This window comes from Spermophilus citellus, assembly GCF_964194105.1.
Source record: "Spermophilus citellus genome assembly, chromosome: 5".
Lineage (NCBI taxonomy): Eukaryota > Metazoa > Chordata > Mammalia > Rodentia > Sciuridae > Spermophilus > Spermophilus citellus.
Window position 1 is genome coordinate 150,914,269 of NC_138186.1, and position 27,959 is coordinate 150,942,227.

At 36.0% G+C, this 27,959-nt stretch overlaps 1 protein-coding gene across 2 annotated transcripts in view; it reads left to right on the top strand.

Moving 5' to 3' along the window:
- Positions 1-2,269: 2,269 nt before the first annotated feature.
- Positions 2,270-27,959, top strand: part of ADGRG6 (adhesion G protein-coupled receptor G6) — a 136,439-nt gene continuing 110,749 nt past the window's right edge. For both annotated transcript variants that reach the window (XM_081295583.1, XM_081295584.1), the window contains exons 1-2: positions 2,270-2,872; positions 10,304-10,413. In XM_081295583.1, coding sequence (XP_081151709.1) covers positions 2,871-2,872; positions 10,304-10,413 — 112 coding nt within the window. In that variant the 5' untranslated portion in view covers positions 2,270-2,870. The remainder of the gene's footprint in view (positions 2,873-10,303; positions 10,414-27,959) is intronic.

The window sequence follows — 27,959 nt, forward strand, 5'->3', positions numbered from 1 at the left end:
GAACATTATGTTTCAATGAGACAGGAGGAATATATTTTGAGATCATTTGCATAACATGTGACTATAGTTAATAAAAATGTATATTTCAAAATTACTGAGAGTAAATTTCAAATGTTCTCACCACACACACAAAATGATAAATATGTGAGGTGATGGACAGATTAATTAACTTGAGTTAATTATTAACATTGTATACATAAATCAAGATATCAAGTTGTGCCCTATATCAACATATAATTATAACTTGTCAAAATATAAAACAGAAAATAAAATTTAAAAATACTCTAAACAATTATTTTAAAAGCCAATGGACTTAGTCAGGCATGGGGGTGCACACCTATAATTCCAGTAACTTGGGAGGCTGAGGCAGGAGGATCACAAGTTCAAAGCCAGCCTCAGCAACTTAGTGAAGCCCTGTCTCAAAATAAAATAAATAAATAAAATAAAAAGGGCTAGGTTTGTGGCTCAGTGGTTAAGCACCCCTGGGTTCAATCTCTGGTACCAAAATAACTACAACAAAACCAAAACAAAACAAAAATCTCAAACCAATTGACTTATAAGAAAGTTATCTTTAATAAGTCAGGAAGCTTTATCCAATCATTTGAAGGCCTAACAGAACAAACACCAACCTCTTCAGAGGACATAAGAATTCTGCTAGCAGATGGCCTTCAGGCTCCCATTGCACCTTTTCCCTGAGTTTCTAGCCTGCTGGCCTCTCCTAACAGATTTTGGACTTTCACCTCCACAATAGCCTGAGCCAATTCCTTAAAATAAATCTAGGTACATATACACACAAAGTTGGTTCTGTTTTTCTGGAGAACATTGACTAATGCAGATATATGTACGTATACACACATATATATCTATCTATATATCTATATATCTATATCTATCTATATATATATATATATATCAACTATATTTAAAATTATATTTAAGAATATGGAAGCAGATCTTTCCCCAGTCAAGCCTTCAGATGATACCATACCCTTAAATGTTACTTTGCAGTCTTGTGAAAGACACTGAGCTCATCATTTCACTCACAAAACTGTGAAATGATGTCACTTTCAAGAAATTCTGAGTAGAACTTAAGAAATTTCTTTGGGACAATGTGGTATAAGAGACCAACTTGAATTGGGAGTTTGGGGATCTGGGCCATAGCCTCTGGTTACTTCTAACTGGTTTGTGAAGACCTTACATCTATCTCTGGGGTTCATAATAACAGAAACTTGGTTAGAGAACTTCAGCTTTCCCTTAAGTGCTACAATGCACAGTCTCTATTAATCCTGTTTATTCATCAAAATAAATACTGATAAAAGAGACAAGTAGAACACACCCTGGTCAAGCCCCTGGATTTGGTGGCAGAGGTCCAGTTTTCTTTCTGCCTGTAACTGTCTGTTCTCAAGTCCTGTTCTTTTCTCTCCACCCCAACAGTTGTTTTTTTTTTTTTTTTTTTTATCACTAGCCAATCAAAGATAAATAATCTCTAAGGCAAGTCTAGGTATGGCCTGTGCGTGCCTGCATTCGAACACGTTGGGCAGGGTAGGCTGTTTCTGGCTCTGGATGTTCATACAGATCTGGCACCCGAAGGTTTGTATCTAGTATTTTATGAACTAGCTGTGATAATACACAATGAGAAGGGACTCTCTTACAAGTGTCAGCCCCTTTTCTCTCTTCTTGGCTCCAAGGGGAGGTGTCCATATCTTTAGTAGGGCAGCTACTTTATAGGAGCAACAGGCAGGTAGCAGTAAGTAGCTGGATTCGCATTGGTAAATTAATACTGCTCAAAAAATGTGTTAATGTTTTCCCAAGTCCTTGTTAATATACCTTCATTTCTTTATTATTTTTTTTGAAAGGTGGTGGGGAGGGGGGATCAGGTGGAGGAGAGGGGCGTATCAGGTGGGGGGGTGTGGAAAAGAGGAAAGAGAAAAGTAAAGTAAAGCTACAGTTCCGGAGCTTGAGAGAGGATCCCCTCAGGGGGACCCCGGGACCCAAGTTGGCTGGGGGCGTGCAACAGCCGGGGACAGGGAGGAGATGCCCCCCGGAGCGCCTGCATTCGGAGCTTCTCATTTCTTTCGCCGGGGGTCTACTGGGTTCAGCACTCCTGCCTTTGGGTGACCTCGGGCTCTGCCCTATCCCCTCCCTGCCTGAGAGCTGCGCCCGGCTCTGAGCCAATCTCCCACCCCCAGCTGTCGCGGTCACTTTCTCCCTGCTGCCGGCGCCCGGCCCGCCCAGCGGGGCGACTTCTCCCTTTCTGCCCTCGGGTTGACGATCCTGGGTGGGGCAGCGGCGCGATCGGGACGGCCCCACGGCCGAGCGCCCAGACCCGAGCCGCCCGAGGGCCGCGCTCAGCCGGGACAGCCGCACCTGAGACCCCGGCTCGGGCCAAGCCGCGGCGCCGGAAGCGCGGGCGGATCGGCGGCCGGGGGACAGCGGCTCACGCAAGCCGGGAGCCCAGAGCCCCAAAGCGGGGCACCAAGACCCACCTCACCCAGTGGGGGCGAGGACCGCGGGTCGCACTCCTCCGTCTGGGAGGCTGACCCTGCAGCCTCAGCGTCTCGCCCTGTCTCTGAAACTTCTGGGCGAGGAGGAACCTGCCGCCCGCCCGCCCCCTCGCGCACAGGATTCGCTCTTGAACTCCGCCGCGCCCGGGGTCCACCTTGCGCCGCCCTGAGCGCGGGCGTGGAGCAGCCAGCTGCCGGGAAACCCGATGAACTCTCCAGAAAGGGCGTGACGGAGGGTCCAGCCGCCACGCTCGGCCCAGGCGCAGGGGTCCCCTTGGCGGAGCGTGGAGCTCGGGGCAGCGGAGCGCCGCAAGTGGTGGAGGATGACCAAGAGGCCTCAGGGGACCTCGGAGCAGTAATGCCAACATGTAAGTAAGCCTCCCTTCTCAGCCCAGAATTCCTTCACACCTTCTCTGCTTCTCACCGCCCCCCCACACCTAACTAAATGATTTTGTTAAGGACTTCAGCTTCATTGACATAATAAACCGGTTTGTCTTCACTTTGCCCCTCGGGGAACTGTGGAGTGAGCTTTGCCAAACGGAGCTTTGACTTGTGTGTGCGGCTTTCTCCCCCCACCCCCCCCAGCAAGAGGTGAACCTCACATTTGGGCGGCGGAAAGCATAATAAAAAGGGCAGGGTTTCAAGAATGGGGAAAACGTGTATTCGATTCAAATTAAACAAGGAGTAACCAGCCCCGACGGGCGATCAGTCCTGGGCCCGGGCCCTGCCATGCCAGCGTGCTACAGGATCAACACCTGGGGACTTGGAAGGTACTGGAATTCCCAGAAAATGTTGATTTTGCACCTCGTCACCATTGACTGTAGAACTTATTCTTGGATCTCTGGGGGTATTTGAATATTGTTTTTGCTTTCTTTTTATTCCTTAAGAAAATGTTCTCAGTGTGCTTTGGGGTTTAAAAATAATTAATGAATATGTCATGTTATGTGATAGAGACGTCCTATAGAATTGTAAGTGGGGTCTGTGGGAACTGAAACTGTTAGAGAAACCTAAAAGGCTGAGCTTCTATGGAACTGTCATCCAAGTGGTGAGGTGCCTTGGAGGACCCTGGGAAAGGGTGTCTGAGCACCACTGCCTGCCTTCCAGAATGGAAAAACGAAGATTGTTCTCAGAAGAGCCAAGCTTATTTTTGTGGCCAACTAGGCAGTTACTTTTCCTTGTAATATGTAATTTTCCTTCTGGAGTTTTATTTGTTCTTGGGCAAGCACCCGGACAGACATTTCACCCACTTCTAGTAAGTAATGTACGAGTTTCTAGAAATTGATAATCACTTTATCTCCACCAACTACTGGATCCTAATTCAGTTCCACTTGAGCTTCCTTTCAGTTCAGTGCTTTAGGAAAAGGCTTTTCCCTCCTTCCCAGCACTCTCCCCTCGCCCCCTCCCCCTGCACATGTTTTTTAAAGGAGGAGAAAGCATAGTACCAACAAGACCAGCGCTCTGCTGGTCTGTTCTTGGTAGTGTGCATTGTAATTAGAAACGAACCACTTAGTTTTATTAATTCCACACCTGTGAGTTTTCAAGCTTCATTGATGCCAGTGGAATCTGTAAGGTATAATTCAAAAGAATTTATTTTGGAATACAGCCAATAGTCTAACATAAGACTTTTTCTCATACAGGCAACTTACTTTTGAATGAATATGAGTTTGTTTTCAACTTCAGTTTTTCCTGAAAATATTCTAGGGTTTTTAACAGCAGATGTTTATCTAGTTTCCTTTCAGCCTTCCTGGATATTGATAGTTTATGGGAGAAAAACATATTACACTTAAAAAGAATAAAGGATGTGAGACTGATCAACAGGTAATATAAAATTATTGATAATGAAATTAAGTTATATAATTTATTTGAATGCTATGTGGTTAAAATGCAGATTTTGGTTAGAATGAAAGCATTAATATTCAATGACAACGTTTGTGTTTCTTTATTGAGGTATTTTGACTGAAAGTTTTTCTATTTCCAGATTGTAATTAATTTTTATTTTGTTATTTGTAATTAATGTGGAACAGTTTAAGAAGTTATGATACTTTTTAGATATTGGCATCTTATGTGGAAATAATGCCAACCTTTACAATGTAAATAGTTCTACTCTCTTGTTGAAAATGGAGGACATAATCTTATTATCTTTTAAATTTTAGTAGCTTCAACTACACAAACTATCGAAATGTATATTCTGTCCATTCCTTTAAGAGAAAGAATATTTGTATATTATTGCACTCAAATACTGAGATTATACATTTAAAATATGTTTAGGAGTTTTAGTGACTATGTATTTTTTCATATCCTGAGACACTGAATAGATTTAGCAAACTTGCATTAGTTGGTCTCAAGCTACATGAAGCTACTGTTCCATTTATGGCTTATATAAATTACATGGCATTGTGCTTTTCCAGGGTGAATGGTGAATGAGGCTATTGTCTGTTGGCTTATGGGAAATATTAGAAGCCTGTAGTTTTACTGCCTAACTGGACACGTCACTCTGATTTCTGGAAATAATGATTTGAAAGAGATTCAGTTTATATATTAAAAATAAACTGACAAATGCTTCTTTAAAACTGACCACTTTTCTAACTGCCTGTGTATCTTGCAGTGTTTATATTTCTAATGCGATGATTAAAAGTTTAAAGAAACTATTTAGAATTTAGACTAAATAGAGACTCTTTAAAGTGTGTGGTATACATGGGCAAAAACTTTGTCTTTCCATGTTCATTTCTAATTGAATGACATTATGTTATCTACATAAGATGACATTAAGGGTATACTAGTTGGCTGGAGTCATAATTTTTAAAGGATATATCAGTTGCAACTAAAAGCAGTAAAACTTGAGTGTGGCTTCCTGAGTACCATCTTTCATACTTTTAAAAGCATTACTCAGAATCAAATGATTTAGGAGGTCTTAAAACCTTTAAGATTAATTTAAAACAAAGCAAATAAGAAAATAAGACAAAGGCTTAACATTTAACATAAAATCGTTTTTTTTTTTTAAATCACAAGTCAGGGAAATATTTACATTGTAATAGAAAAGTATACATACACATGACTTGAACATGCCAATCCAAATAAAGCAAATCCAAATGAGACACTACTTCTTCTATCAAATTTACAATGACTAAAGCAATAATAACAGAAATGAGTTGTCATGAAATAAAAACACTGATACACGTCAGTGTGTGCATTTAACTCTTTCAGAAATAATTTTAAATCTACAAGAAGGCTGCAAGAATACAAATAATACAAGGAATATGCCTGTATACCCTTTACATAGGACCATCTATTATATATTGACTCAAATTGTTTTATCACTCTCTTCTTATAAGAGGTAATGTTTTTCAGAATCAATTGAGAGTAAGTTGTACACGACAGAGCTCCCAGGTCTGCCTTTTTAATTGAAAATGTGAAGATATTTATAGATTCAAATATAGTTGTAAACAAAAATGCATAAAGATTCCACATACCTTTTACCCAGGATACCCATTAAGAAGATTTTGTAAAACTAGAGTACAAAATCAGAATCAGTCTACCTCTCTTGCCTCCAATTTCCTGTTTTACCTGTATTCATCTGGTGTATATGAATGTAATTCTCTAGGTTGACTTAATCTCACCTATCGTATAAGTCAATTATGTATTTTACTATTAAATAACGTTTAAGATTTGTGAAGATTTTGAGAATCAAGCCAGTGTTTTTGAAGTGGGAGTGAAACCAACATCGTCAAGGACTTACCCTGAAAGTAGAATGGCACTTTTTTTCTTTTTCTTTTTCTTTTTCCTTCCTTCCTTCCTTCCTTCCTTCCTTCCTTCCTTCCTTCCTTCCTTCCTTCCTTCCCCTCCCTTCCTTCCTTCCTTTCTTTCTTTCTTTCTTTCTCTTATTTTCTTTCCTCCTCCTCCTCCTCCTCCTTTTTTTTTTGATACATTGCTTAGGCTCAGGAACATGATATCTAACCAGAACAAAAAATACCATTATGAACAGACTTGAATAAACTAAATTGCTATTCTTTTCACTCTTTAAGAATGAAGGTATTCTCTGCCACTCACTCAACCCCTTTTATGAAAAGATTTGCCAGAGAAACACAGTAGGGATATGGGCAAGGAAGTGATTCCTATTGCTGGTGATAATAAAATTAGTACTATATCAATTTTTCTACTGACTTCAAAATTTCTTCACTAATTTCTCTTTAATTTGTGACTTTGGGGGAAACCACTAAGAGTAGAGAAATGCAAGATGGTAGGTTTCTTAGATTATTTCAGTGATGAATTTGGATGAAATTGTGCCTTCAAGGGGGTTATACTTAGATTTAAATTAATTGCTGTAAATGGTTATCTTTTAAAGCTTCCTGAAACAGGACCCAAGCATGTTGTGTTTTGTAGCCTATACATATTGAAAAGTGGAACAAGTTTGCAATACAGGTAGAGGAGCTGAGTAGATTCCAGGTAACACAAAGAGTTTTGGACTGTGTCACCACTGATTCTGTGATGTTGGGCACATAGTTTAGTATCTTAATTTTCTCACCTATGAGATGATATATAATTTTAAGATTCCTTTCAGATTATCCAAATCTACCTCTCTCTTTTACTTAACAGTGTTCCTGCTTTCCTCCACAGAACTTTGAGGCCACAATAAAAATGATACAATCATGTATACTGTTTTTTTATAGTTCCTATTGAGAACCTTAGTAACCCAGGATTTTCCACTCTTGTGAGAAAGTTGTTTAAATCTCATGGATGTGTGTTGGCCAAGTGATCCCTTGAGAAGACCCATAGTGCTTTCCTTCCTCTGTTCTATTCTTACTTTATTTTTTTTTCTGTTCTTCAGTAAACAGTAAAATGGATGAAAGTTGGTGGGTCATGTGATGCATGTCTGGTTACAATTGCTTTCTTGGTCCTGGGCTTCTTTTCTGTTGAGTTGACGAAGTCTTGAGCAGCCCTGGAATATATCAAGCCTTGGTCATTAGTTGAAGCCATTACCTGATTTCAGAATAGGATTTCAGAAAGCTTTGGTAAAACCAGGACTGGATATAGAATCCCTAAATGTCAGAACCCTTTATAGCAAAGGAAAAGTTACATGAAAAGATTATAAATAAAACTCTATTGAGAAGCCAAGCTCAGGAGAATGATTCCCTGAACGTTGGCTAGACCATGTAGGAACTATATAAACATCATTCACATATTGATAAAGGAGAATTGTCATGTGTTATGAAGAGGAAGAAGCTCGGAGTTAGTTCTCTCGGTCTGATACTTCTCTCTGTTAATATCTGGAAGGCTGGCAGCCAGGCTTGATCGGTCTCCCCTTTTATTTTACTGGATGTCAGTTTCTTCCTCTGTGAAATGAGGTTAGACTTCAGCTCTAAATTTCTTTGAATATATAATTGTACTTTTGTTTTAGAAGCCTGTTTATTCATTCACAGCATGAATGGGGAACACCTTATTCATCCAGCATCAATAGAAAACAGACTATTCTTCCAAATATGTGAGGTTTCTATGAGACAGGACTATAGCCCACTCTTTTACCAGTCCCTACTAAATGCATGAACTGTTGTCTCCAGTTCTTTTTGGTGGGTAATTTGGTAGCCTATTTACCAGATGAGGAAAAGAGCTGAGAGTTTAAGAACCTGCCCCCAAACCACAAGTTAACAGAGGCACCAGGATGTAAGTCTGTGGTGCTCCAAAGTCCACATCTATTATTACTTACTTACTAAAGCATGATTCTCATTTGCAGCAGCTGATTTTAGCTTCAGATATTTGGGTGAATGAATTAAAAAACATTATCATCTTCCATACAAAATAGTCCCTTCAGATCTTAACCTTGTCCTAGCTTAGAATTTTCAACAATAAAGCTGCCTGTTGCTGAAAATTCAGGTTTAGTAAATATAAAAATCTGACATGAGATTCAGACACTGTCTTCCTAGCAGACATGAATAACCTATTTGAGTTTGGTTCCCAGGTGATTCAAGAAGTAGCTATAAAGCAGTTGATTGGTGTTGGCTGACAGGATTAAGTCTGTTGTCCATTCTTGTTTGAATTGGTTCCTTGGCTTTCACTGTAAACAGAATATCACACTTATGTTAGAGTCTGGGATGGTGGTAACAATAGCTAATATTTACTGAACACTCACTGAGTGTCAAGACATTATCTTATTTGATCATCTCAATAACTCTCTGGACTAGGGATATTGCTGTTCCTTATTTTACTGATGAAATAAAGGAAGTTCAAGTGATAAAGTAAATGTTTCAAGGATTGTACAGTTCCTAAATGAAGAGCCCAGGTCTCTCTGACTCTAATATTTGTTCTGTTTGCTATGAGGTAGCCTTTGCTTCAGTTAAAAAATGGTGGCTTGAGGCAAGTGCAGGAATCACTTGATATGTGCTTTGCTCATTCAAGTATTTCTCCTCTAGTGCTTTTCGGGTTTTGTGTTAATATATAGGTTTTACCCAGGTAAGCAATCTTCAGACTTTAAGGAAGGTTTCTCAGTGGCGCTCAAGTATCTTTTTTGGGGGGTGTGTGTGGTGGGGGTACTGGGGCACTCAACCACTGAGCCACATCCTCAGCCCTTTTTTGTATTATGTTTACAGACAGGGTCTTACTGAGTTGTTTAGCACCTTGCTTTTGCTGAGACTGGCTTTGAACTCTCGATCCTCCTGACTCAGCCTCCTGACCCTCAAGTATTTTATAGTTTACTCTTCATTTTAGAAATGACTGTCAGTTACCACTTATAGGCAAACTAGCTTTCTCTTCCAGGAATTTAAGAGCTGGAGATTTTATACTGCTGTTTTACTACCTGAATGCCTCCTCATATCTCTCCTGCTCATCAACCCCTGTGTGGTCCCTTACTGGTAACTGGATTTTAGACTCACTGCCCCCTTAATTGGCTTGCCTATTTTGAAGGTGCTGAATCAATGAAATACATCATACTACTATTTTGAGCAAAGATTATATGGATGTTTCTTTCTAAAGCTTTATTAAATATGACTATAAATTTAAGCTGAGACCATTATGCACAAGGAGTATTTGAGAGTTACTACACAGCTCCCCTCTATATGTTATTTACTAGTGTCTGTAATATTTGGCATTTTCTAGCCATTTAAAAACATCAGTATCTATTATTATAATAAGATATCAATCTTTTTCAAATATTAATGCTTCACTGCCTCATTTTAGGGAAAGACCTTAATCAATTTAATCTTACTTAAATACCTATAAAGCAGAACATGCTATAAAATGAAAGTATTTCCTTACAGTTGACATTTTTGGGAGATTATGGAAGAGATCTATATAAACATCCTCTTGCTACCTAGATGGGTGTGCAACTGGTGAGGCAGAATAGACTGAAACTGAAATTATTTTCTTTTTTTTTTTAAATAATGATTTTTCCTGAATCATTTCTTTACTAATCATCTTCACCCAGAAATCACCGTGTGTGTGTGTGTGTGTGTGTGTGTGTGTGTGTGTGTGTTTGTTCTGATTAGGTGAATGTCATCAAGTATCAAATAAAATGCATGGATTTTTTTTCTTTTGCCACTTTGAAGAAGGTGATTAGGATGTTGTCATCATTGAAATTTCTTCTTGGGCTGGGTGTGTGGTTAGGGGGTAGAGCACTTGTGTAGCACATACTAGCTGCTCGGTTTGATCCCCAGCATGCATCAGTCAATCCATCAATATAAATATACTCCTTCTTTATTCGAAAGCAAGGCTGGAAAAGGTTTCTGTTCTCCAGTTGCTGCTGGAGCCCACCTTGTGACGTTGTCATAATGAAGGTACAGTGTCGGATGACGCCTTTCTTTCTTTTGCAGGATGTTTCACTCAAGTCGAATGTGGAGCTGCCATTGGAAATGGAAGCTGTGTCCCCTCTCTCACCTTCTCTTCTTCTTGGCCCTGTGTGTCATTTGCGGTCCTCACTCAGGTAAGACTCGCTGAAGCCTGAAGTGAATGATGACTTTGTTGTCCTCAGTACCAGTGTGCTGCTTAACTTTGTCCCTTGTCTTTTCTTCTGTTTCTGTTCTTCCAGGGTTTTTGTTTTGTTTTGTTTTGGTTTTTTGTCTGCCTCTGGTCTCAAGCCTCTCTGAATTCTGTGCAAATACTGTTACTTTGATCATTGTTTTGTTTTCTAATGAGTTTCTTTCTTTGCCATCCTTCTTCTCGTTTTATTTATTTATTTGGCCCATATTGAGTGATGAGATAACTCCCCAACTGACATTAAAAAAGTTGAGTTGTTTCTCCTACTATTGAATAAATATACAGTGCTTAGTTCTTTTTTCAAGTTATTTGTGGCAAAGTACAGATTTTGCTAGTTTCATTCATCCTGATTTTATTAGCATGTTATAATATGAAATAGGAATTTGAAATGGTTTTTCAGATGACATGGTTTATTTAGTTTAGTTGGAATTAAAAAGTTAGTTTTAATTATAGTGTTTTTAGGATTAAAATGTCTACTTTTGTAATTATATATATATTTTTTCTGATCTTTGAAATAAGATCCTTTGGCTGTTGAAAAGTAAGTTTTCCATAAACAGCTAATTATAAAACAAGTCAATCAGACTGAGGGATGTGAATGATTAAAAGAAAATTGTTCATTTAGTTCTGCCACTGAACAAGCTACATTTCTCTTCAGTCTATTCTGCTTTACTCTTTATTTTCTCTTGATTTATTTATTCAGTTTACTATATTCTCTTTTTGAATAAACCTGAAATGTCAATTAGAAAACCACTATTCTTGAAGTCCTATGTATTTGCCACTTAGAATTAATAAATATTTCTAAATTTCATATTTATAATGCATCTATGCTATTACAAATAATACACTTAAAGAATCATAGGAATAGATTATCTGCTAAAATTGCTTACTCTTTGATCACTTATTTAATATGCAAATGCGTTTTTTTTCAAGCCACAGATTATTTTAAGAGTTTCAGTTCTTACTTGGAAAATCCCTTGCACTTGGAAAGTCTCCAAAGCAAAATTGATCATTGAATGAATTTTTGTGTGTATTTATTAGTATTTTATTATGAAGTTTCTCTTTCTGTTCCTGTCATTGACAGAAGAGGAAAGACACTTGTAAAGAGACCTGAAAATTAAACATAGCTTCAGTTTTGTGATGCAGTGTTGAAATATTCTTAACTTTCAAAGTGATCCTTCAAGAACCAGTTACACATGTATGTAAGATAAATTATGAGATGAAAATTAGTTGAGATCTATTTACTTTCATTTCTGTTAGGTCATGCGTTTGTAAAATTTCCAGGCTTCTTTAAACCAAAGTACCTCAATTGGGACTTTATGTTTTAGATGTCAACATTTTAATTGATACACGCATATTTCCAAATTTCTGTCTTTTGAATAAATGAAAAGAAACGTGTATTTTTTAGGCAAATTAAAAGGAATGAACTACGCTGGGACTAGGCTAAGGAGGCAAGAGAAGTCTTTAGGGTGTATAAGTAAGGAGGAAACCATCTCAGGGGCTTGGGAATAAATTACTCTCTCACCGAAGGTTTTCTTTCCTTTTAAACATTTTTTCACTGATATTTCTTGTGTGCATCAAATGAATTTTTTGACAGTCTCTGTGTTCACTTGTGAAGCCACAACATTTTCTGTGTCTCTCAACCCATGATCCACTTAAAATGCTACCACCTCACACCTAAATAACTGAATTCCCCAAAATATTTTAGAGGTTACTAATTGGCATTTAAAATTTTATTTGTTCTTTTTAGATATACATGACGGTAGAATGTATTTTGGCATATTATACATACAGGGGGTATAATTTATTCTAATTAGGATCCTATTCTGTGGTTGCACATGATGTGAAGCAACCTTGGTTGTATATTCAAATACAGGCCTAGGAAGGTTATGTCCAATTAATTCTATTGTTCTTCCTATTCCCCTAATTACTATCGGCATTTTAATATGAAGGTTTTGTTTCACATGATAACTCAACAATAGGCTTCCTAAAATGAACTCTGTCACAATTCATTTAAAATAGTACATATGACAACTTAAGATAACACATAATTTTTAAAGCCTTACCTTTTGCACAAATCATAGTTTAATAATATATCTTTAAAGAATAATTAGTTCTTAACTGTGATGTTCCAGCTCCACATACACACTGTTGATTTTTTTATTCTCTAATGACCCCTACATGATTTCAGGTCTAGGGTCCTTAAAGGGCACCTGGATTCCAGTGTCTCCTAAGTCCTTATCTTCAGTCTGAGCTCCTGCCTGGGCTTTGGAGTTACCTCCCTAGTGCTGATGCTCATCTACCCTGGATATGTAATGGTCCCACACTCACATATGCAGACAGTTTTCTTGGCTCCACCTCCTTGCCCCAAATCTGCTCCTCCCTCCATCTTTATATCCCCTTGTGCTCTCCTTCTGCTTTCTTCCACCCTGTTTTCTAGACACAGAGGCCTTTCTGTTTCTTGGCCATGCCTCCCCAGTATCCTCTTGTTCCTAACCCCTACATATTCTTTTCTCCCTAAGAACATATGTGGTTCTTTTGACACTCTGATCTCAGTTTCATTTTCCTTATCTTGGATGACCCTTCCCATCCCACTCCCATGGCATCACACTGTAGAGTGGTAATCTAGGTGGATTTGGCTTTTTCTTGATTGTTAATGCTTTGCTAATTTGATTATGACAGCTAGGTTAGAAGATTCACAAGTCTCATTTGATTATTCAGATTGACCAAAAGTTAAAATCTTATAGCTTAGTTTTGATAACACTCATGGTTTCATTCATGTAACAGGATTCCAATATTAAATCTCCTTTTAGGTAAGTTGGTATTGTATTTTCATGGAACACTAACCAAGCAAATAACTCACAAGGTTTTTTGCCTCCAGGGATTAAAAAAAAAAACAACAGAAAGATAATTTACTTTCTCTTGATCAATGTCAAATGTAACTTTTAATAATAATTGTAACAAAATAACAATTGGATATTTATATTGGTCCCACAGAAATGCAAATTAAAACAACAAAATGTGATTGTCTTTTTACCCACTAGCTTGACAACATTGGAAAGATTGATACCATCCAGGATGGCTGAAGCCATTGAGCAAAGGATGTATACTGACACTGTTGGCATTGTCTTAGAGAATAATTGGATGTGTCTTAAAAGTTAGGAATGTGTACACTGTTTGATATAGCACTCCCACATGTAGGCATCAATCTTATAAAAATAAAATGTTCAGAAATATTTTAATTGTAGCATTGTAATAGCAACAATTATAGAATACTAATTATTCACTAAAAGAATGGTTATATAAATTATTTTACTTTCACATCATGAATAATGTGTAGCCCTTCAGAACAAAACGATAAAAATGTACACACTGGCTTAGAAATTTGTCCATTACGATAAGGTCAAGTTGAAAAGCAAATTATAGAATGATGTGAGATTATTCAAGATTTGTAATAGACTGTATTATAAAACTGGGATACATTGTGTACATGTTTGTATAAAACTATCTAAACACAATAAAACATGGGATGATGCACAATCAGGTGTTTCAGAAGAGTTATCTCAAGGACATAGATTAGAGTGAGAAGGGAGAAGATTTGGTTAGGGAGAAGAAATGGAACTTTATGTACCTCTAAATTTTTTGCCGTGGTACAATGAGCATTTATTACTTTAGCAATTTGAAAAAAAAGAAAACCTGATGAATTCTTTGGTTTAAAAAAATCCACTAAATAAATGAATAAATAAATAAAAGACCAGATAATCCATTGAAACACATGAGAATATTAATTTTCTGTGAGTTCACTTAACTGTTACTCTCTTTCTTTACTTGATAAGAATCTTGAAAAGATGTTTCAAATAATAACCCCTTTTCACTCCATGACTCTGAAGATGAAGGCTATCCCAATCAGGCTTCTGAGTGGGAAACAAAGGGGCAAGAGCCAGTGAATTCCTAAGCAACCAGGAGCCTGTTTCCACCCAGATGGCCTTAGTCATGAGCACCGAGGGAGGAGTCTCTCTTCTCTCCTGAAAATCAGTGACATCAGCAGATTATCTCAAGGCCCAGTGTTATTTTGCTATCTATGAGACATCAGAGGCTAAATGGGGAAGTGATTCCGAAAGTACAGTCTGGCCTGAAGTAGCTGTTTCTAGCCCCGAGCACAGCATGGTTTTAGAAGGCAGGCAGTTGGGTGGGAGGAATCTTGTGCTTTTTTTGTCTTAAGCTCTCTCATGATCATAGAATGAGCGATTATATTCTAGTATCATTTCCATTTAAATATTAAATAGGCATTGCACACATATTTTTATATTTAATTAAAGGGCTTTCAGATATCCAGGAAAATTAACCCTTCATAGATCTGCAACTTGTTTTTACCTATTTTAGTATTAGTGTATCCTTAAAATCACTAAATGGATCTGAAAGGTCAAAATTAAGGCTATAATTGTGCCACTTATTTCACAGACAGTGATAAATGTGTGTTTGAATGTATGTGTGAATGTTTTGATTAGGATATTTCAAATTACTGTCTGAAGCTTTCACCCAAAATGGACCATTTACCCATTCTAGACCTCAATTCCAAAGAACTGATGTGATAGGTAAAGCTTAAAAAGTTGTATACAGGTATGTCCAAATGTTTCTTTGAGGAATTTAATTTCCTTCTTGTCCTATTGGATGATCTTAATTTGGTATATTTAGGTATGAATTCCTACACATGAGTCAAAGTCAATTTCCCTAAACATGGAATGGGGTGACTCACTTTGTCACCACACTGACAATCTCAACTGACCAACCACTGTGATGGGGACACTAGTGAAACTGAAACCACTTAGAAAATCTGAAGAAGAGAAGGATGTCACCATAGTCCTCTTTTGAGGTCAGATTGCACTTGCCTCTAGGCATGGCTTTCATAATTTCCAGAGCATTGGTGACCATAGAATGTCTAGACCAGGCCAACCAAGATGGCGATGATTCTTGAACAGTCTCAGGAACGTTCCTGAGCCATCTCTGATGACACCTTAGGGACCAGCTACAAGTATGGATGCCTTTTCTTTGTGTCAGCTATATTATTGTTGCTTATAAATATCGGATTTTTATTTATCTATGACAGCAGGTTGCTTATAAGTATCGATTTTTTAATTTATATATGACAGTGGAATGCATTATAATTCTTATTACACACATAGAGCACAATTTTTCCTATCTCTAGTTGTATACAAAGTAAATTCACACCAATTTGTGTCTTCATATATGTACTTTGGATAATAATATTCATCCACTATCATTTCTAACCCCATGCCCCCGCTTCCTTCCCCTTCCACCCCTATGCCCTATCTAGAGTTCATCTATTCCTCTCATGCTTCCCTTCCCTATCCCACTATGAATCAGCCTCCTTATAACAGAGAAAACATTCGGCATTTGTTTTTTTGGGATTGGCTAACTTCACTTATCGTTATCTTCTCTAATTCTATCCATTTACCTGCAAATGCCATGATTTTGTTCCCTTTTATTGATGAGTAATATTCCATTGTGTATATATGCCATTTTTTTTCATTCATCTACTGAAGGGCATCTAGGTTGGTTTCCTAATGTAAAAAATTGGTTGAGAGGAATGGTATTTTACTTTGAAGTAGTGGAGTCAGTATGAACAAGATACTGGTTCTTAGATAGTTGAAGAGTGGTCATTTGAAAGTGGTAACAGATACATCCTAAGTACAGTGGTAGGACAAGTGAGATGATGCTGTAAATACCAAATGGCTCTCCTAGTAATTGGTTGTCAGAAAAATAAAGCCTCCCTTCAGATTCCTCACCATGGATGACTGGCACATGAAGAAATGTTTTGAGGATGAGCTTGTACTGGAAACCTTGAAGACGTTTTCAGCCTACAGATTCATCATAGAGGGTGTGTGTGTGTATTACAATATCTTTGTTTTTTAAATGTATACATAGTTTTGTTTGATTTATGAATTATTTGATTCATTTCAGAAATTTTTCCTTTATGTAGTGCCTTTCAATTTTAGCTGCTGATTTTTATACCGAACTAAAATTAGAGATGGGTCAGGTAACTTTCTTGGACAAAATAAACCAGGGGAACTCTAGACTTGAAAAGGCACATATCAACTCTGAGACTTTGGTAGTTATGAGATTTTCCACCCCTTTCAAATGACCAGTTCTTTTATTTTCAGCAAGTGGAATTTGTGCTCTTTGGCATTGTTCTTACTAAAGTTGCAATATAATATTCAGTAAGAATGTGGAAAAGAGAGAGAGGGAAAATGTATTCCAGATTATGGTTTACAGGGTGGTGCTGCATTTGGAGAAAAGTTTGGAGGTTAGATGAGAAAATATATTAATCCCACAGTGATCATGAAGTCACACAAGTATCCTTTTCCTTCCATCAAACCAAGACGATTAAACACCTCCCAATTAAAAAAAAAATCTCAAGAAGCAGTAGCCCAGTGAGAGCTATATTAATGCAATACTTGTATGGTTAAGACTAATTATCTTGATTAAAATATTTATAATCATCTGAGTGAAATCTTTGTTCGGGAAAATAGTTTGTTATGATGTGATTCATGTCAAGATATCTTGATGTGGAGTCATGCCTAAACCAGCTTTGTCTTAAACTTGTGGTTTAGAAATGATAGACTTTGTAAAAAACTATGAAACTTTCTTCAATAAATCAATTGTTATGATTCAAAAATGGTACATTCTATTCCAAGCTTGGTGCGGCTAACTTAGAAAGTGTCACATTAGAGTCCAGACAATAGATTGTGTCAACCTATTTTAAAATAAGGATCTTGGTACCAAATAAATAAATAAATAAGAACCTTTTATTTTTATTAATTATATTATTGTACTAGTCAGCATTATTTGGGAATTTGCAAAAAGTATGAGCATTGGCTTCTCCATAACAGAAGCCTTCTTTTAGAAGATTCTTTACCTGATTGAAAATTCAAAGAATATTACTAAAGTAAAATGCAGGTCTGAAAAAGGAAAATACTCTGTGCATATTAATCACCACTTTCATACACACCCACAGTTATTTTCTTCTGTTCTTCTTTCTTTATTTGTTTTATGCATTAAATATATATCCAGAAGTACAGCATCATGTACAATTAATATTAGCCCCCATTGTATATAGATAAAATTTTTTTGAGTTACTGAGCTTACTGGACAAAGTTTAAGGCAGAAGATGAAAGTTTCTGATCACAGTGATTTCAGTGGCTGCAATAATTCTGTTATCAGAAAGAAGTTAGACTTTTGGAGATAATTTGCCATGGTGTTTTTTTTTTAAAGGATGAGAGTTAGGTATGCACATCAGGGTTGTGGAAATATGCCTCCACTTTTTCCTGAATTCTTTTTATCAGACTGTGTGTACCACTTGTCTCTGAGAGGGTTCCTCAGAGGTCAATATCAGCTTTTTATTTGGGCAGATAGTCTCATCTTTCTTTAGAATGGTAATCTGAAAATCTGTCATTTGTAGGAAGCTTATGACCATAAAATTTCTGTTTTAACACTGATAAAGACCTAATATTTTAACAAACAATATGGTTTGTGGTTTTTACTATCAGAGACATTGCTAAGTTGACTTATCATTTCTCCCCTCCAATTTGGTAAATCTTGATGTCTTAGTTGGTATTTGGTTAGAAGCTCATTACTTTTCATCTGACTTGCTTACATGTCTTACATGTAGTAGAAAGTTCTGTCTTTTCTAGAACCATTTTGGAAGAAAGTTCTTTCTAAATTTTAAGCCATTGCTTGTATCTAAGGTGATGTCCATTTGTCCATTTGCAAATTTAAGACCATGGATTGTGCCACCACAAAAGATGTGCCCAATACATGTGTGGTGAATGAGATGAGTTTCTTCCTAAGCTTCTGTATTGAGACTTTTTATTTCCTTAGCAAGATCCTAGCTGGTCTAAGAATTAGGCCTTCTTAATCAGTATATCACTATTATTAAGTATATTCAAGATTTGTGAGAGCATTTTAGAACTTAAAAGGAGTTAGAACATAGAGCTAGTATTGTTTCTCTTAAATTCATTTAAAAGCTAGGTGCTACATAATAATAACATTGTAACATTTGATGTGTGTGTGTGTGTGTGTGTGTGTGTGTGTGTGTGTGTGTGTGTGTTTCTGTCTGTCTGCTTACCTGCCTGACTCTCTCTCTTGTGTAGGCAAAGCTATATGATAGCTTTCTGGGGGAGACCAACAGGAGATAAAAATATTATGATGCACTGTAATGCATGATTTAGTAGAAAACATGACATGGAGTGATAATAGGAGATCTTAGAAAAGTTTTCAAGGAGAAGACTACTAGCAGGGACAAAATATTTAAAAACTATTATAGCTTCATCATTGAATATTTTATCAGATTTATCTACAGTTAATCTGATTGTAAAACTTCTGTGACTGGGGGAGTGGTTTGTACCCTATGAGTATCAGCCCTGGTGATAATAGAAAGTGAGAAGATGGAAAATGGGAATGGAAATGGAGAAGGGCGAATATAGGCAAAGAAAGGGCAAAGGCAGGTGCAAATTCATAGATGCACTGAAAATGATTCTGTAGAAACACCATTAATTCTTATTCCTAGAATGAAGAGTTTCTGTAGAAGAGGACAAGGAGTGGGGTAAGTGGGAGGTCAGATGAGGCTGTTGTGAGGGACAGTGCTGACAAAACTGAATAAAAACTTCTAGTCCAGGAAGGGAGATAGACTGGACTCCACTACCCAGAATGCAGTGAGATATGTGTAGCTTTTCTGGGGCCATGGTTAGGTTTCTCAGGGGCAGAATTGGCTGCTGTTTGTTGAATTTGTGGTCTTATGTTTTTTCCGCCATCATGCTATTGTGCTTCAGAAGTAGCAACCTTGGTTTCCTCATTGAACAGCATTGACCCAGAAAAGCATGAAAAAGGTGTGGAGCTTCAGGCACCTTGGAAGCCTGTTCCTTCTTACGTGGACCCATATTTAGTTGTGACTGGAGGCTGCTGAATCGGAATGAAATATGTCTTTGTCACTACTGGTTCTGAGTTGTTTATCTCCTTTGCATGTCTTCTCAGGCTCCTCTGAGAAATCTCTGCATCCAGGGTTTCTGATAAACCATGAGTAGAGTCATGCCACTGCCCTGATTGAGTTCCCTTGACGGTTCTCCTTGCTCACAGGATGGAGTCCACATCCTTACATTTGGGGTTCACTGGCTTTGTAATGTTCTATCCGTCCTGTCGAACAGCAAGGCTCAGTGAACTATTGAGTGGTTGTAGAAATTGAAGAATTTGTATATTATTGCTTAGCAAAGATAGAATTGCCATAGAAATTCAATTATTTAAGAGAAGAAATTAGCTCAGGTACAATGATGGATTTTTTAAAAAGAAGTCAATTCTTTCATTGTGGAAAGCCAACTATTTGAGAAAGGAAATTTCATAAAACTTTACCATAATTATTTGTGCCAAAAGAGGAAAGTGACTGCTGTAAATGAGTATAGTACCCAGAATACTTTCTCTCTCTCTTTTTTTAAAATGTTTTTAGTTGCTCCAAGAAATGAGCTTCTTGTGGAAACCCTTTTTTTTTTTTTTTTTTAAGTGCTAAGCTAATCTCATTGCTATTGAAATGTGCACTTAAAAAATCTATTTTGGTTAAAAATGGAAAAAAACCCACAATTATTAAAATTCTTTCACCAATTCCCTTCTTCTCTCCACACCATCATCTGTGTCTTCAACTTTTTCTCTTGATTTATACTTTGCCTAGCTTAGTCCACACACATCTTCATTGTTTTTCAAAACAAACAGAACTTCCCCCTTCCCTTAACTTTTTTGTTCTTTTAGGGCTTCATTTTCCTTCATCATTCCCATCATTTCCAAATATCTTGAAAAAGTAGTTTACATTTGAATTTATTACTTCTTGGTCCTAAAAAATAAATTTTCCTGTTTTCAAGATGCCTGTATCAAACTGTGTTATGTGTGAATAATTATAGTTTTCTAAAATTCTAAAGATCTCCTGAATAGTCTGAACCTCTCCAAAGCTTTTTATTATTATTTTTTATCTTTCTGAAAGTAGTCAGGGGCTGGGGATTTAGCTTTGCAGGCACAAGGCCCAGGGTTCGATTCCTAGCACCAGCAAAAAAAAAAAAAAAAGTAGTCAGGGCATTTTTTCTACAGTGATGTTTGATACGAATGGGATCAAAAAGCATTTTCTTCATAGAATGTCTGGCTTAGGATGAAATTGTGTCTCCAAATGAAATGACTAATGATTTAGAATTTAGACTATTTACAGGTAACTTAAAAAGCATGAAGTTTTTCATATTCTTCAAATTGTTCCTTTTGGTGCCTTCTCATTTCAATGAGATTTACAACCCGATTTTCCTGCTACTTGGTTTCATTTCCTATTCTTTATTTCTTTCCTTTTCAGTGCTTGTCAGTATTTCTATCTGTTAAATATTTCGGTAAGACTATTTTTAAGATATTTTTTGCAAGGTGGTTGGTTCAAGTGAAACTTGGAGAAAGACATATCATTGTTCTCTGTCCATAATGCCTGGCTTGACTTTATATTAATCTTTGTGTTATGATTATAGCAAGCCAATCATTACTTAGGGTTGGAGATGCATTCTGAGAAATGTGTAATTGTGTGATTTTATTGTTGTAAGAATACCATAGAGTGTACTTACATTGACCAAGGATGATGATGTAATTCACCAGGTGATGAAGTTGTACAGGATCACCATCAGATATGCAGTTTTCTGTTGGCCAAATGTTATGTGGTATGTAACTATATCTGGAAACTTGGAGACTTTTGTCTTAGTTGAAAACTCCCATTTGGGGGAATTAGAGATGTATAAAATATAAATATTTAGTGTCAAAATTAAAGCCTTACTATTTTGGTCAAAAAAACAATTTATTATGCTTTGTTAAAATAGAAGTCTTTTTAGATTTTAGGGCAGAATATGTAAGTTGAACAAGTTTTATTTTCATGTGGAGATAAAAGCCTGGATTGGAAATGTAATAATAAAAATTATCACAAATGATGTTGTTTTCCCCCACTTAAAGTAGAATTTTACATATTTGATAAAGTAACAGTATAGTACCTTAAATTATTTTAAATCTCACTAATTTAAGGCAGAAGTAAAATCAGAAATTTGGGGCCATTTCAGTTTAAAAATAAAAGTGCATTCTGTATTGTTTAAGAGGAAACTATGCCTTTGAGAAACATTTTAAAAAATTTTAAACAGTTGGATTCTATTTAAACTTGAACTGTACGTATCAAGCATCAAGAAATTTTTTGATGTATGTAGACTGACTGAAGTGAAATAGTTGGTTTGGATATCAATAAACCTGTTAATTTGGTTCTTGGTAACTTGATCAATTTGTAACATGAATTGAAATGCTGACTCTGAAATGAAATCTTGCAAAAATGTTCTTTTCCAGTTGGAAATATCTTTTCAATGTATACTGGGGCTTTGTTCCCTGTGGGCTATAGGTAGGAGAATACAGTTAATGTACATGGTAAAAACTGTGTATGACTGTTCCACTGTTCCTGGTAAAATCAGATAGAGAGGGGTTAGAGGTAGCTACTTTAGCAATTTGATTTCTGTTTCTCTGGTTGCATAACCCAGATGTCACTTGATAAAAAAAAATAACTTCAATTCTTATCTATTCAATAAATTGATGTGATTCAGATTTCCTTGAAGTTCTCCAATAACTTGAGAGAGGATCTTGTAAATTTGTTATGCTACATACTGATCTTTCTATAAATGTTAAAGAGTAGTATGACATTTTCAAAAAGCAATACATTTTATAATAGCTATCAAACTTTTAAAAATCAGTAGGCACCTATAAGAAATAACACGTATGGATTTTCATGACAAATAATTATTATAATTACATATTAAGGATAACCTCAGTATCCAACCAGAAGGGATTGGTAATTATGGTGTATTTGCATTATGCAAGGTTTATTTTAATGAATAATATCTTTATTTTTTAGCTGTTTATTGAAATAGGATAAAAATTAAAATGTAATTGAAAAAACAAGACATAAAACTATGAGTATGCTTTTTAAAATAATTTTGTAAGTGAATAAAAAATTAGTAAAAACAAATGCAGCAAGATAGAAATCTCTCTACTCTTAAATTCAGATGTTTTCTCTTTTCATCACATTATTGTGTTTCTAACACAATAATAAGAATATATTGGTTAATAACATAAAATCAGTTAATACTTATTCTTTTTATAATTTGATACAAACATGAATATAATAGTTATTGATTTTATGTACATATATATTCTCATTATATATATATATATGATGATCAATGATTATTTATATATTTATGTAGCATTCTTTAATTCTAGCACTTAATACTTTTGCATAAGAAAACTTGTTTTGAGTAGTGAGAATCTTGTTCTGAACATTGGAAATACCATTTTATTGCCATAAGTTTGGCTAAAATTAAAAATACTGAAATTACCATTACTGGTGAAGATGTGGGGCAACTGGCACTTTTATACATTGCAGGTAAAACTGTAAAATGATACATCTACTTGGAAAATAGTGAAATAGTTTCTTACACAGTAATACACACAGAGAAACTGTAATAATATTGGGTATTTGTCCAGATGAAATGAAAACATTTATTAAAAATAAGGATCTACAAGAATTTCATAACATCATTTTTTACATAAAAATACAAACTGAAAATAATTACACATGTTCATCAATGGACATGGATAAAGCAGATTTTGGTATATTCATAAAATAGAATATTACTTAGCAAAAGTGGAACAAATTACTGATACATGCAACAATATGAATTGGAGATATCCAAAACATGTTGATCAAAGACAAGACATGGAGTATATACAACATGAGTCTGTTTATGTGGAGTTATGGAAGAGGCACCTTTAAGCTCTAATGATAAAAATCAGAACATTCATTGCCTGCAGGGAGCAACTGACTAGAAGGAGGCACAGTAAGATAAGCTAGGTTGATGGGAGTGTTCCAAATTTTGATTGAGATATAATTACATAGGGATACACATTTATCAACATTCAGCCAACAGCATACATAGAATCTGTTTATTTTTAATGTATGTAAATAATACCTAAATTTTAAATTATCTCATTCAATTAAGAAACTGGCAATAGATTTGAAGCACAGTAAACAGTGCTCCAGAACTACCAGGACTTTACTAGCTGTACCAAGAAGTAAATAACAGCTTTCTAAAACACAACTTATCTGTGACATATGCTGGAATATCTTTGGCCTGCAGGAGAGGAATATTCAATTTTACTGTATTTGTATTAGTTATGTTTATGCAGATATTTTCAGCAGTTGAGACTTCTGGGTTGGCATGGGGCAGGGCACACTTCTGCAAAGCATTATCAACCTCACCCACGTGCAGGGTAAGCATCCACCTCCCTCTTCTGTGGCCTCTGCTCACATTTGGAGTTCTGGTTATCATTCCTATGCCTCATAGGTCCTTTCCTTGAGAGCTGCTATTTTTCCATTTAATAAAAACTAATGTAGTGATGAGTATATTTTTCCCTCTTAGTAATATTTTTCAGGTTTTGCCTTTTACCATGACATTGTGGAAGACTTATTTATGTTTCTGGCTTGTCACTTTTAATAAAAATTAAGTATAAAAATGGTGTGAACCAGGAAAACTGGCCCTATTTGTTGTCATCATATGTAGTGATTTGTCTGATTACTTTGTTTTACTTTAACAGAGTAGTTTATCATTTATTTATCATCACGTGATTTGTTATCGTTTCAAAAATTCATGATCTTTGTGGAAAACTCTACAAATCTCTTTGTAAATTGGATTGCTTGGCCAATATCGAGCCTGAACCTGAAAGTAAATTCCAGTAAAACACTTGAAAATTCTGACCTAGAATAGACTCAGCACCTGGTGAGTGGCTTCTGGGGGGTTATTTGTTCTGCCTTGGTTACTGGCTTCAGAAGTTACCTGGGTCATGGTGAGTTGAAAGCATCAGTCAAGACAGTCTCATTTCTAAAGAAGCACCTGCTATGACTGTACCCTGAATAAAAGGTCACTTTTTTTTTAACCTATGAAAGGTGTAATGAGGATGGAGCTCTAGATAAAAAGTGAAATAATAGGACCCATAATCATCAGCTGTTAATATTAAAACCCCAGATGATCCACAGGTTACACAAAAGCATGTCCTGACAGCAAAAGTTATCTTATTGGAGGGATTGAGGAAGCACTCTTGTATAGTTCAGCAACCCAAAGGGTGAATGGAAATATAATGTAAACTTAAATAAATATTATTAAAAAGGTGAAGGTCCAATTTTATATCTTAGAACATGTTATTAGACGTGAGTTTTCATACATGTTTAAAATGGAGCAGACGTTTTGCTGTGCAGAACCTGTGCTTTTAGTATCCTTGGCTGTTACCATTTGCAAGTGCATTTTATTTTCTTAGAAGTCTGTGTATGTTATTAAGATACCAGTGGTAGCTTGGGACCAAGTCTATATAATAATAGAGCAGGGTAATTTTACAGGTCTTTCATTGTGAAGCCACTGCTTTTTCTTTGAGTTCCATTAATGGCTTGGAAAGTGCCTACAGACAGAAAAACAGAATAAATATGGTGCTCATCTTGTGTACTCCTTTTTTTTTCTCAAGGATGAGGAGTTTTGTTCGTCAGTTGTCCCATGTCTGAGAATAGTCCAACATTTTTTCCCCCTTTGTTGTTTCTTAAGGTGGAAGGGGAAGTACAATGCCTGCTATTTCATTGTGGCCAGAGCCAGGTGCCCACACACCTGCATCTGAACTCAAAATCAGTCATACAGAGCCACATTCTTTCCTTGGAGACTAGATCTACTTATTGGAGATCAGAATTGTCTTTTGTGAATGCTCGTGATATATCATTGGTGATTTTAAATTTCAATTCCATTATAGTAGGGAGAAATAATGAAGGGATCTGATTGCAGAATACTTATTTTGAAGATTTACCACCAGTTTTGAAAGGTTGTCTTACCTGTACTTAATAATACCTATATATATTCATTCATTTTTGTAAACAACTTTCCTAGCCATTGAAATAAGTTTTTATAGAATCATAAATCCTTTCACTTTTTAATTTTTATTGGTTCCTCTAACGGATATTAAGTTTTGTAACTATAACGTGAAGTGCAACCATCAAAAAAATAAGTTAGAGAACAAACAATCTAACAAGCATACAGCTCATGGTCTATTTTAAGAAAAAAGGGAAGAATCCAGAAAATCAGTTAGTGCAGGTGTAGCCTTCTAAGCTCTTCTTCAACATCAGTATCTTTTTCCTAGATTCAGTATTGGTGATGTCACCATCTTCCTTCCGTCGGAAACCCACATTTCAGAGATCATCTTTGACTCCTCCTTGGTGGTGCCTCTGTGACCTTGACTCGTTGCTAATGGTGGGAACATCTCTTGTCTACCTGTGTTTTTTGAGTGTCCTTTATTCTAATGCAGGTCCTCCTTACCTGACAACAGAAAAGCTGATGTTATTGCCCTCTGTCTTCCTTTGAAATCAAGCAAGAAATAACTTTCCTATGAAATTTCTTAAAATGTAATTTGGGAACTTTGAAGAGCTCTGCATTGCTGAAGTTAAGTACAGCCCTTATTGATTGACATTTGGTGTTCTTCACTATGTATCTACATATATACTATATATACATATATATATACATATATACATACATATATATATATATACATATATACATATATACATATATATATATATATATATATATATATATATATATACATATATACTACTTCCTTATACATAAGATCAAGAAGCAACTTGGAAAACAGTTTTTTTTTTCTCTGACATGCCACGTGCATTCCTGCCTCATCATTTCTCCAGTCTAAAACTTCTTGGCTACCTAATACATTTTTCCATCTCAGGCTATCTCAAATACCTCTTCATGCATGGAGCATTTAAATAACACTAGAAAGATCGGCAGTTTCCTCCTTTCTAAATTTCCATGTATGTGTATACACATGTAACCCCTGTGGGATGGTGTTTTAAAGGTAGAGTTGGAGCAGAAAAATATTTCCTAAATCTTCCAATTTTTCCCCCATCTCTTCTTTGGAATTTTGTAACAATTTGTACTTAGTCTACATTTTTTTTTTGCCATCTTGTGTTATATGATTATCAATATATTTGCATCGTCTTCCTTATTTCTTATTAGTGCCTAAAGGTAGGAGGTTTGTTTTTATTTTTGTGTTCTGTACAAAACCAAGAGAGACCAGGTACTGAAATGAAAAGGAAATAAAACACATTATTTAAAGGGAGACCTTTGTGATAAGAGTACCCCATCACTCACAGATTTGATGTGAACAGAGCTGTTGGGAACAACTGGAGCAAGGTACATCTTCCTCCAGATTATTATGCTGGGAACAGATTTATTTATCTTATTCACAAGTGATGCAAATTTGGGTGATTTATTTTGCATTTCGGTAATTTCATGTCTGTTGATGTATATAGTTGTCCCTTGGTATCCACATGGTATTGTTTCCAGGACCCTACTGAGATCAAAGCAGATACTCAAGTCCCTTGTGTAAAATGGCACAGTGTTTGCATATAAGCTATGTACATCTTCCTGTATATTTTCTATCATTTCTACATTACTTATAATACCTAATACAGTAAAAATACTATGTAAGTAGTTGCTGTGCTGTATTGTTTAGGGAATAATGACAAGAAAAAAATGTAAGTCTTTAGTATGGGTGTGGTTTTATTTTCTGAATATTTTTGATCCACGAAAGACCAGTTCTACCTGAAATTGCATAGTGCCTAAGAAAAGCTCCCCAAACAGTCCATTGTATCAGGAGACCTAATGTCTTCACGTCTAAAAGGCCATGAAGTTTACTTCTTCCTGTCTTTTCTCTACTCAGCGATCCATATGGTATTATGTATTTGTTCCTACATGTCCTTTTGCTGTCAGCTCCACTGTCTCCCCTTTTCCTAGGAGAGAGGAACTACTGGGACTCCCTCCTAGCCCCACCTTTGTATTCTTTTCTTTCCCTTGAGGGACAGAGCTTAGCAGAATCTTGGGCTGAGGTTTCAGGGTATTAAGTGGATTTGTTATGTGGGGTTTTCTGTTCATTTGTTTTAGCTATGATATGACTTGGCTTGGGATTTTAACTGAATTTTATAATGCTATTTCCATGGGGAAAAGAATTCTAAAATACAGACAGCCAACTTTGAACTTATTTTTTGGAACATAATGTATTAGTATATTTTTAACTTGTGTTTTTTTACTTATTAAAGGACAAATGCTTCTAACTTCATTTTATCTATACCCTGTTCTAATGTTTCAGACATTTATTTGATATGTTTCATTTAAATGAGTAATTTTAGATTTAAAAAGGAATTCATTTATCTTATAATTAGTGGGTTTATAATACAAAAAAAAGAAGTAGATATTTGACTTTAGTCTAGCAGGGAATTTTCTTCCATGCTAGCTAATGCTTTACCTTTTGATTAATTACTGGAAGATGTAC